Genomic DNA, 12,489 nt, shown 5'->3' on the forward strand with positions numbered 1-12,489 from the left:
TTTGTCACTTTGAGTGCGAATTGAGCACGCGTTTGCTAGGTCCACTATCCATAATTTATAATTAACGGAAAACCCACAATATCAAGGAAGCAAGGATGGCTGGAACTCCAAGCTATGCTTCCGTGGAGATCCCCGACGCGCGTCACCCCTCGCTGCGCTCCGCTTGGGGAAACTGGAATATAGTATGGGACATTTTCGTAGATCCTTCAGACGATCCAGAGCTCCACGCTGCTTGCGTAGAGCTCTGTAATTTTGTCACTTTGAGTGCGAATTGAGCACGCGTTTGCTAGGTCCACTATCCATAATTTATAATTAACGGAAAACCCACAATATCAAGGAAGCAAGGATGGCTGGAACTCCAAGCTATGCTTCCGTGGAGATCCCCGACGCGCGTCACCCCTCGCTGCGCTCCGCTTGGGGAAACTGGAATATAGTATGGGACATTTTCGTAGATCCTTCAGACGATCCAGAGCTCCACGCTGCTTGCGTAGAGCTCTGTAATTTTGTCACTTTGAGTGCGAATTGAGCACGCGTTTGCTAGGTCCACTATCCATAATTTATAATTAACGGAAAACCCACAATATCAAGGAAGCAAGGATGGCTGGAACTCCAAGCTATGCTTCCGTGGGGATCCCTCGACGCGCGTCACCCCTCGCTGCGCTCCGCTTGGGGAAACTGGAATATAGTATGGGACATTTTCGTAGATCCTTCAGACGATCCAGAGCTCCACGCTGCTTGCGTAGAGCTCTGTAATTTTGTCACTTTGAGTGCGAATTGAGCACGCGTTTGCTAGGTCCACTATCCATAATTTATAATTAACGGAAAACCCACAATATCAAGGAAGCAAGGATGGCTGGAACTCCAAGCTATGCTTCCGTGGAGATCCCTCGACGCGCGTCACCCCTCGCTGCGCTCCGCTTGGGGAAACTGGAATATAGTATGGGACATTTTCGTAGATCCTACAGACGATCCAGAGCTCCACGCTGCTTGCGTAGAGCTCTGTAATTTTGTCACTTTGAGTGCGAATTGAGCACGCGTTTGCTAGGTCCACTATCCATAATTTATAATTAACGGAAAACCCACAATATCAACGAAGCAAGGATGGCTGGAACTCCAAGCTATGCTTCCGTGGAGATCCCTCGACGCGCGTCACCCCTCGCTGCGCTCCACTTGGGGAAACTGGAATATAGTATGGGACATTTTCGTAGATCCTTCAGACGATCCAGAGCTCCACGCTGCTTGCGTAGAGCTCTGTAATTTTGTCACTTTGAGTGCGAATTGAGCACGCGTTTGCTAGGTCCACTATCCATAATTTATAATTAACGGAAAACCCACAATATCAAGGAAGCAAGGATGGCTGGAACTCCAAGCTATGCTTCCGTTGAGATCCCCGACGCGCGTCACCCCTCGCTGCGCTCCGCTTGGGGAAACTGGAATATAGTATGGGACATTTTCGTAGATCCTTCAGACGATCCAGAGCTCCACGCTGCTTGCGTAGAGCTCTGTAATTTTGTCACTTTGAGTGCGAATTGAGCACGCGTTTGCTAGGTCCACTATCCATAATTTATAATTAACGGAAAACCCACAATATCAAGGAAGCAAGGATGGCTGGAACTCCAAGCTATGCTTCCGTGGAGATCCCCGACGCGCGTCACCCCTCGCTGCGCTCCGCTTGGGGAAACTGGAATATAGTATGGGACATTTTCGTAGATCCTTCAGACGATCCAGAGCTCCACGCTGCTTGCGTAGAGCTCTGTAATTTTGTCACTTTGAGTGCGAATTGAGCACGCGTTTGCTAGGTCCACTATGCATAATTTATAATTAACCGAAAACCCACAATATCAACGAAGCAAGGATGGCTGGAACTCCAAGCTATGCTTCCGTGGAGATCCCTCGACGCGCGTCACCTCTCGCTGCGCTCCGCTTGGGGAAACTGGAATATAGTATGGGACATTTTCGTAGATCCTTCAGACGATCCAGAGCTCCACGCTGCTTGCGTAGAGCTCTGTAATTTTGTCACTTTGAGTGCGAATTGAGCACGCGTTTGCTAGGTCCACTATCCATAATTTATAATTAACGGAAAACCCACAATATCAAGGAAGCAAGGATGGCTGGAACTCCAAGCTATGCTTCCGTGGAGATCCCCGACACGCGTCACCCCTCGCTGCGCTCCGCTTGGGGAAACTGGAATATAGTATGGGACATTTTCGTAGATCCTTCAGACGATCCAGAGCTCCACGCTGCTTGCGTAGAGCTCTGTAATTTTGTCACTTTGAGTGCGAATTGAGCACGCGTTTGCTAGGTCCACTATCCATAATTTATAATTAACGGAAAACCCACAATATCAACGAAGCAAGGATGGCTGGAACTCCAAGCTATGCTTCCGTGGAGATCCCCGACGCGCGTCACCCCTCGCTGCGCTCCGCTTGGGGAAACTGGAATATAGTATGGGACATTTTCGTAGATCCTTCCGAAGATCCAGAGCTCCACGCTGCTTGCGTAGAGCTCTGTAATTTTGTCACTTTGAGTGCGAATTGAGCACGCGTTTGCTAGGTCCACTATCCATAATTTATAATTAACGGAAACCCCACAATATCAACGAAGCAAGGATGGCTGGAACTCCAAGCTATGCTTCCGTGGAGATTCCTCGACGCGCGTCACCCCTCGCTGCGCTCCGCTTGGGGAAACTGGAATATAGTATGGGACATTTTCGTAGATCCTTCAGAAGATCCAGAGCTCCACGCTGCTTGCGTAGAGCTCTGTCATTTTGTCACTTTGAGTGCGAATTGAGCACGCGTTTGCTAGGTCCACTATCCATAATTTATAATGAACGGAAAACCCACAATATCAACGAAGCAAGGATGGCTGGAACTCCAAGCTATGCTTCCGTGGAGATCCCCGACGCGCGTCACCCCTCGCTGCGCTCCGCTTGGGGAAACTGGAATATAGTATGGGACATTTTCGTAGATCCTTCAGAAGATCCAGAGCTCCACGCTGCTTGCGTAGAGCTCTGTCATTTTGTCACTTTGAGTGCGAATTGAGCACGCGTTTGCTAGGTCCACTATCCATAATTTATAATTAACGGAAAACCCACAATATCAACGAAGCAAGGATGGCTGGAACTCCAAGCTATGCTTCCGTGGAGATCCCCGACGCGCGTCACCCCTCGCTGCGCTCCGCTTGGGGAAACTGGAATATAGTATGGGACATTTTCGTAGATCCTTCAGACGATCCAGAGCTCCACGCTGCTTGCGTAGAGCTCTGTCATTTTGTCACTTTGAGTGCGAATTGAGCACGCGTTTGCTAGGTCCACTATCCATAATTTATAATTAACGGAAAACCCACAATATCAACGAAGCAAGGATGGCTGGAACTCCAAGCTATGCTTCCGTGGAGATCCCTCGACGCGCGTCACCCCTCGCTGCGCTCCGCTTGGGGAAACTGGAATATAGTATGGGACATTTTCGTAGATCCTTCCGAAGATCCAGAGCACCACGCTGCTTGCGTAGAGCTCTGTCGTTTTGTCACTTTGAGTGCGAATTGAGCACGCGTTTGCTATTCCCTTTCCTCTGTTTGAAATTTCGACCGTTAGGACGCGCAGGTTCCCTCTGCAATCTCGAATAGGTGGTATCTCCCTGCTTCTTTGCATCACATCTTTTCTGCTTTGTGGTGTTGCCTCCTATGAAGTTGGCTAGGTGGCGCAAGCCGCCGCCCAAATAAATGGGTACAGCCGTACTAATCCGTATTCAACTATGCGAACAGACGGAGCAAGTTTGTTTTCAAACTGTCTAGAATTTTTTTTTTACGCTGTGAATGATTTTGTGAGTCAGTAGTCGGTGGCACAAAAGAATGTGACTGGTGCCCGGTTTAATTGCGACTCCCTATAAAGAATGTCGGAGTAAACCTGTGTATATCCGGACGAAACAGATCTCTTTTTAACGTTGGTTGATTAAATCAAACTTGTTCGTGTATAATGGCAACTCTAGCGAAATCGACGCCGCGTAGCGGCAGCACCGAGAACCTCAGGAGAAGAGGTCGTTCGGACTCTGCTATCGCTGTTCGGTTCTCGTAGGCAGCATGGAGACAAACATCGTTTCCAGCAATTATTTTTACGCTTCCGCCGTGTGATTCCTACGCACTGACTAGAAAAAGGTTTCTACCTCGAAAAATTGCTTTGCTTTTATACGTAATACCGATTTTACGCTGCAGTGCAAGAAATTTATGGTGGTCCGCGTGCTGAACGACGAAAACGACCTCCTTTCTTCCGCCATTTTGCCTGAGCTGCGCGCCCCTTATAATTCATTGGAGTCGCGAATAGTCAGTGACAGGATGAGAACGTTTTGGCGCCTCGTTAACCTCGAGTATGCACGCGCGAAGCCAAAGCACGACGGAAGGCAAAGCGCGCACTCAAGGTCGGGCGTTCAAAAGAGACGACACGAACTAGGGGAGGATACGAGCCCAGCTCTGATTGGAAGGATTAGCGGTTGGACGCAAAGGCTATAGCTGCCTTCGTCTTTTTTGCCCACTGTCTGCTTCCACACAGAGCTAACCAAAGCGTCGTCTGCTCCTCGCGCACTATCTCGAGTTCGAACGCCGGACGCCGCAGTTCGGTGTTCGAACGCGTTCTAACGCCGAGTAGATACAAAAACGGATAGCCTTTGCATCTATTCTTCGAATCAGGGCCCGGCGATGTGACGTCCTCGGGCACTTTAATTTCCTCCTCTCCCTCAGTTTTTCTACGTACATTATCATAGCCTCCTCTATAGTCACAAAGCCTGGCAGTTCGACGACGGAGCCGTATAAGTGCCCGGTCGCAGATTTGGAACGCGAGGATCTGGTAGCACAGAGCATCAAAGAGCCATTTCTTAGGGAACCTGGACGTCAGCGCGCAGCTTTTGCAGCGGCGAGGACCCGAAACACACTTCTTCGCTCGGGAGAATTGTGTTTCGCCGTCTCGCCGCAGCGGGGCGCCAGTCACGTGGCTCTCCTCTGATCCGTTGTCCGCCGCTCCACCTTTTCCATTTCGGCGGCCGCTTCTCGTAACGATCTGCCAGCCTTTGTCAGTGCAGCCTTTGTCATTGTATAGGTGGCCATTACAGTATACGTATACGCTAGGGACGTTCATGAGTTTTGTATTATTGTCATGAAGAAACAAAGCTGCGATCATGGGCGTCGGTGGGGCCGGTGAGGAAGGGAGGGGACTAGTCATTCTTTTCATACGCACCACATAAAATATCACACTCCTTCCACCTACGGATTAGACGGAGGATACCCTGGTTGCAGAAATTCGCATTTCGGCTTATTGAGGATGCGTCCCTCCTCGACCTTCACCTCATCATTGTCCTAGAAGCTCCTATCACGAAGTGAGCTGTTTGTGTGAGGAAAGAACACGTCACTGGGGGCCAGGTCGGGCAGAATGAAAGGTTGACACAAATTTTCTTAGCCTAAGGCAGCCGCATGTGTCGCCGTCTTCTGTGAAATAGGGGTCAGTGACTTCTGGTGGAGCAAACACACTTTATTGGTAAGATTTTTTGAGGCCTCGTCAGGGAGTCCCGGTAATATTTCCCTGCAACACTTTTGCCTTTACGTGCGTAATCTGCGTAATCAGTCCGAAAAAACTTTCATTATAAATTTCCCCATGGCGGCTGCGTTTTAGCCTTTTTGGAGTGGTAGTGAATTTGCAGATTATACTCTTCGCGTTGTTCCAGCCTGTTGGTGCCGTAATATGGCAAACCCAGAACTTGTTCGTCGTGACCAGGCGATCAAAGAAATTGTCAGGGGCAGCTTGGAAGAGCTCCAATCTTTCCGTTGCATATTCCTTTCGGCTCTCTGTATGCATAAGAGTGAGCAATCGTAAAATCCAGAAAGTGCCGACCTTCGTCACGTGCAAATCATTGTGCATGTGAAAATCGTTGTGCACTGTGCGAGGAATTTTTTGAATGCGCAAAAACTACAAAGAGGCAGCCTTGCCCCGCAGTGCAAATTTGGCCGCTATTTTGTTCACCAATAATACGAACTTTATGAACGTTCCTCATAAATCGTGAGCGCCGTGCAATCCTTAAAAGACACAAAAAGTGTGTTTTAATAAAAACAAGACAATGCATGCGGAACAAAGAAGTAACCTTGTGCTTACTTCCAGGAAAGGCGGTGACTGGTTATGTGATCAGGAACGGCAAGTGGATCAATATTGGTAAACACAATCCTCTCGAGCCACAGGCGAGTGTACTTTGACCGTTGACTGTTGAGCGGTCACTGAACGAACTTCAGTTAATGCGTGTGAATGAACCCTTGCAGATGTTCTACCCCGCCAAGAAGGGTGTTTCGATCGTCCAGGGAGACATTCTGGTGTGTGCCTTGTGGTGGGACGACGGAGTTGAGATTGTTCTGATTTTGTCTTGGCTTAAAACTAGGCCGTTAACGATTGTCATCAAATGTGTGTGTGCGTCGCTGGTCATTTTGAGCTTTTTAATTAACTTTAGTCTTGTGTGGTGATAGTTGAGACTACACTCTAAGAAAGGCCTGCGCGTCTACTTTCCCGCAAAACACTCAAAGAGCCAATCATTGCGATCTAGGAAATCAGCTCAGCGAATGATGAGGCGGAACTTCCGTTTAGACCTCAAAATGAAGTCTGCGCTGTGGCATTACGCGATGCAAAGCTTCATAGTTGCATGGCGTAATGACACAGCGAACACTTAATTTTGAGGTCTAAACGGATGTTCCGCCTCATAATTCGCTGAGCTGATTTCGTAGATCGCGGAGATTGGCTCTTCGAGTGTTTTGAGGGTAAGTATACGCGCAGGCATTTCTTGGACTGAAGAACTGTTATGCTTATGTGTGCCAATTAAAAGCAAGCTGGCACCATCATGCGTAGGATAGGGTGCAACATTTAAACAAACTAAGAAAATTACTAAAAAGAAGTGTGTGTTCGTTTTTATATTATGCAAACGTGGGTGATTATTCCCTAAATCTTACAACAAGCTATTTTATAAATGACTAAACAAAATGGCTGCAGGAACCATTAATGTTGGTTGTCTATGAATTGCGATAGCATTCGACATTTTTACCTCCTTTTTTGTTACGAGGCCATGGACGACGTATAGGACGACCTCGAGGACAACCTCTAGGACAACCTCTAGGACAACCTCTAGGGCCCATGGCCCTAGAGGTCGCACTAGAGGTTGTCCTCAAGGTTGTTCTAGACGTCGATCTTAACATCGCCCTCGGCAATTTTTCTGCTAAATTTAGCCGCGAAAGTGAATTGGTTTGTAGGTCCCGTGATGTCAGTTCGCGTGACATCGAATTTTTCGCTAAATTTAGTGCGGAAACTGAACTGGTTTGTAGGTCCCGTGACGTCAGATCGCGTGACACCAAATTATCCGCTAAATTTAGCGGGGAAACTGAATTGGTATATAACTCGTGCGATTAAAATTTTTTTTCGCTGCATTTAGCGGGAAAAATGAATTGGCTCCAAAGTTCCATGACGTTAGGTCACGTGACATCGAAATTCCCGCTAAATTTGACGGAGAAACTGAATTGGTGTAAATGTCATGTGACGCCAGTTTTTCTGCTAATTGTAGCGGGGAAGCTGCGCATTAGGTCCACGAAATCTAAAGCATGCTATCGGATTAAAAAATTAGAATTGTTGTAGACTCTGTTCAACAATGTTGAAAATTTGAGCTCCGACTTAGCCCGTAAAAAGTTGTAAGGTTCGGCGAACCAATCAAACCTCAAAATTCGATAAAAAAAGTCGCAAAATCCGTTATTGAGGAGGACTATAATCACTGACAGCTTAAGGAGCTCAGGGGGCATGGCTTATTTTGTTAATTCACGCTTCTTGCCTTGTGATGCGTTCTTAAGCCGTCTTGTCGGCCAATCCCGCAGTCTGATTGGTTGCCAAATGAAAATGAGATGCTCGGTACTCGCCACGCCCCGCGGTTCTTGAGATGTCGGTGACTATGCGTAGCTCAAGTTCGTCTGCTTCTTGCGCGGGAGTTTGCGATGACGTCAGAACGGCACCGAACTCTGATTGGCTCTAATTGGAAGGGTAATAAGATCTCAATGCTAGCTGGTTCGAGGTCTCCCCACTATCCTTCCAATCGGAACGAATCAGAGCTCGGCGTTCTGACGTCATTGCAACCCCTGTGCAACGAGCAGACGAACTTGCGCTAAGCATAGAGAATAAATACTGAAAGACCGGATGTTGGGAGAAAGGTGTGTCTGTCTTTCTGTTTATTTTTTTCGCTGTCTCGGGTATTTCGTCGTGAGCCTACGCGGGCAGAAACTGGGGGAGAGAAGGAAAGGAGAGTCTTTCCTTCTCTCCCCCGGTTTCTGCTCTCCTACATGCCAGCTCGCCTGCCATGCTACTTTACCAAGAAAGTGTGGGTAGGAACGAATTCCCATTACTTGTCGCGGAACGGGGGGCAGTGACGATGCGAATTTTATTCTTGTTGCCCTGCTACAGGCTGCCCGATGTACCATGAAGAACTTCAGGGACAGGGATACCTACGTTGGGTGAGGTTGACTTCTCCACATCCGGCTGCTCGATTGATTACCATATGAATGCGTGTGCTTAAGGGAATGAAGTCTCTACGAGGGAATGGTGCAACGTTGTATTCATAATGGGCTTAGGACAACAATATTTTGAATACACGAATAGAGTGATCGGCCAGAACGTACTTCTTCAATGGACAACTCTTCTTACTCGTATGCATCAAATACACCACCAGCGTCAGCTCCAGTTGTAAGTTGTAGGAGAGGTTAAAGGCGTTTTTTGTTTACCTGCCCAGTCTAAAGATATTTTCGGAATACTGATGAAGCTTTACACTTCCTTGCATGTTATTTATTATATGTAAATTTAAAATAGTTATAAAGAAAACATCAAATGAAGGTGCTACCAAACCCAACATTGAAATGTTTTGGGCTGTCCATTCCGGTGACGTCACAATGTATTGTATAACTTGCAAGTCAAGCAGGCAAAATTAAAGAAAGAAAGAAAGAAATAACAATATTTGGCGCGTTCAGTTTCTGTTTTGCCGGCCTGAGCTTCCCCAGCGTTGAGTTCTTCACACTACCAAACATCTTGTAATTTGTAACCTTTCCAAAACAAGCTGTACTGACCACAAATCTCAATTGTAGTAGACTGGATTGCGGATAGGGAGCCCGTCGTGCCCGCACCGGCGGCCCTTGCTCGACACCAGGCAATACATGCAAGTTTATGGGAGAAACACACAAAAGTAGAAATATTGAAGCTTGTACGCGTTGCTCGAAGGCGAGTATTTTTTTATGTGTTGCGATCATTATATTGGGTCTTAGGAGATCGAATCGGTATTCGTCAAGCGTTCGAACGCCGATTCATAAAGATCGAACGTGCCGAAGCACCACCGGTGCCTCGGCACAGGTTCTTCGGCAATTGAAGCCAGCGACTGTGCCGGTGTCGCTTGCTTCAATTGCTAAATAAATGACACGTACAACAAATGAACGTCACGCTCCGAGTCTCAGTTCGTCAAAGAAGCCCTGGCTGCGATTCAAATCAAAAGCTTGCACCAGAAGTACTTTGTACAAGTGCTTGAAACGACGCGAATTCCCCAAATAAATGCCTTCTAACTTATTGTTTGCTAAGCTCCGGTGACTTCTAGATCACGAACGACTCCACATTGACTCTCGGCTAGTCTTGACTCATTGAACCGCAACACAGTTACGCCCAACGAATTCGAAACCAATAGTGACAGATAGGCTAGTTGGTACATAGTTCCTTCTGACAAGAAGCGCCACAAGACAGGGTCAGAAACCAAGAGACACAACACAAAGAGCTCGTCCCTCAACCACAAAACATTTACCTAAAAAAAATATTGGTACTCTAACGCTTTTGATATTTGGGCCCAGAATATGAAGTGTCATTCCCCGAAAAAAGGAGAAAAGTTTTATCCTGAAGAACAACCTAATAAGGTAAGAAATTGCAGTTTTGCCCGTTTCTGCCATGGAGTCCCATGCATCAGCTGGTGTCAAGCGATGACTGCAGGTGGCGCCGCTCGACCCTCGAAAAAACGAGCCTCAATCCTCGATCCAGCCTACTACAGTAGAGAGCAGTGGTACTGACCCTATATTACGACATTTGACGTAACGCTTTCAGTGTTGCCAGTAGAGCCCCTCAGCCTCTCAGACGAAACTTTAAAATGCAATAATTTTACGAGAAAAAAAAATTTCTGACTTGTAATTTACGTTACCAGTTCAGATGTGTCTATTAATCTATTGAATCAATTTTGATGCAAGGGCAACATTCTGGAAGGCATTACCGTAACAAGTGTTTGAGACTGAATAAGATACATTTGATGCAGTGAATGCGAAAAGTGTATCTATTTTAATCGTGAAATAAAAACAGAAACAAGAGAGTTTGACAAAACAGCCAACACTGTGAAACACACGCTCCCGTAACCACATACAGTTGCCCGTAAATTTTCAGCTCGATCGTGTGTTTCGCACCTGCCACTGCAGCTGAGCCAGCTCTTTATCATTTCGCAGGGTGACTGTTGACACAAGCTCTCGTGATTATCTGCTTAGACGTCCGTTTATACTTTTCTTTTTTAAGTGCATATAGACGTCAGTTAAACTTCATTTTTTCAAAGTACGTTCAACTAACTTTAGGTCGCCTGCGCCGTAGCGTTTCTAGTATTCAAATACGTATTTATTTACTGCTGCTTCAATATTTCCCCCTACAAGTAGTCCCACGGCTTTACGAGCGAGCAAAAGTACAAACAAGCAACAAGCTCTGTGAAAATGCAAAATGTTGTAATGTTCTATAGTCATGTGTACGAAGCTATACACCGCTGCTGTCTTTTTCGTAGCGGCCGCCATGTTGAATTTGGACGTAGCAGACTTGAAAAAAAAAAAGCAAATTACTCTATTTGGCGACTGGAAGGCGCTAGAATTTAAGGGGTTCGTGCGCCGAGAAATGCGCCGAGATATTAAGGAAGATGACGAAAGAAAGGGGACGTCGGAACGCCGATCTCTGATAGGAAGAATTAAGGGGTAGACCTAAAGCTAGAGCTGCCTTTGTCTCCACTTCATTCGTCAAACGCATTAGAACGCTCAACGGCGGCATCCGGCGTTCTACGAGTGCAGCGGAGACAAACGCAGCTCTAGCTTTAGGTCTACCCCCTAATCGCTCCAATCAGAGCTCGGCATTCTGACGTCACCTCCGCGCTCTCGTTTCCTTTTCTCCCTCACTTTCTCGGCTCCTAGTTCAACTTTTCTTTTTTTTTTTACAATGCGGTTTTGTTGGTTGTGCTTAAATTATTTACTTCAGTTCTTGTCGCCCAACCCAACAGTCACCCGGTAACGGTCAATACTTGCATCAGAATATAAAAAAAGCAAAAAAGACAAAAAAAAAGAGACAAAAACAAACAAAAAACGTTTGCATTTTTTTTTTAACATAAGTGGCTACTTGGCTTGTGGGGTCAACCCCCCTTCCTTCCCTTCTATAATAACCACCAACACTGACATTTAGGCAGTGTTGGTGGTTACGCGTAAGTTTTTTTCGGTACTTTGGTACGGTAACGGGCAAGCGTTCTTTGTATTTCGAGGTAACGTAGGTCAGTAATGCGTTCCTTTTATTTGCAAGTAACGTATCTCGTTACTTTTTTTTCCGGTAACGCCTAAAACACTGCATTTATGACGGTGCATTTAAAGTCCATCATCAAATGGGCCCCTTTTCTTCCCGCCGCAGAGGAAAAAAAAAAAAAAAAAATTGGCTAACGCAGCACGACAGCTAGCCTAGCGTCTTTAACATTCGCCACGCACTAGTGATTATACCCGCTCATAATGCGACTAAAAGGGGTTGGGCCCCCAGCTTACATGACATGGCTTTTGCTTTTAGTTCCACAGGTAACGACGAGATGTGCAACTTTTACATGATGTACTATGTGGAAGGGGACTCGATCTTGGAGAGAGACGCATGTTTTTCAATGGGACCCCCCGAATACTCCTGGAGGACGGACCCAATGATGAGGAAGCTGATCAACAACAAGATCGATAAAGATGCCAGCAAACTCGATTGACATATCGCGAATTGTTTATCAGTTCCTTTCAAGTATCATATTTTATTGTGTACATAGCTGTAAATAAACAACTTAAAAAAAAATCTCCAGAGAAGTTAATGTCGATTTTATGAACTTGTATGGTTGTTCTCGAATATGAGAATCACATGAGTATTTTGTGAGCTGGTTGAGATATTTACGTCAGTGCGTGACCGACTTTGTTACGACCGTCTATCACTGTTTACGGCGAAAGACTCGCTGCAAGAAATATTGCGGGATGCACGGCCCTGAACCGCTCTCTCTAACACCGTCAAAAATTGTTGCGGGATTCGACGCGAACCAGCTACCGGGTACCTCGACATCGACAATAAACGCCTGTGTCTTCCCGAGGATAGCGACGCCGGCACCTGTTTTATTCAGCAAAAGAAGAAACCTCGTAACCAAACCACGTGCTACG

At 46.5% G+C, this 12,489-nt stretch overlaps 1 protein-coding gene across 1 annotated transcript; it reads left to right on the forward strand.

The window, feature by feature from the left end:
* The first annotated feature begins 6,102 nt into the window (after positions 1-6,102).
* On the forward strand, positions 6,103-12,053 carry LOC120838574 (peptidylglycine alpha-hydroxylating monooxygenase-like). The gene is made up of 4 exons (XM_040208559.2): positions 6,103-6,216; positions 6,295-6,345; positions 8,462-8,511; positions 11,873-12,053. The coding sequence occupies exons 1-4, from the start codon at positions 6,103-6,105 to the stop codon at positions 12,051-12,053; spliced, it is 396 nt and encodes a 131-aa protein (XP_040064493.2).
* Positions 12,054-12,489: the final 436 nt, after the last annotated feature.

This window comes from Ixodes scapularis, unplaced genomic scaffold, assembly GCF_016920785.2.
Source record: "Ixodes scapularis isolate PalLabHiFi unplaced genomic scaffold, ASM1692078v2 PGA_scaffold11__112_contigs__length_91849675, whole genome shotgun sequence".
In the NCBI taxonomy this organism is placed as follows: Eukaryota; Metazoa; Arthropoda; class Arachnida; order Ixodida; family Ixodidae; genus Ixodes; species Ixodes scapularis.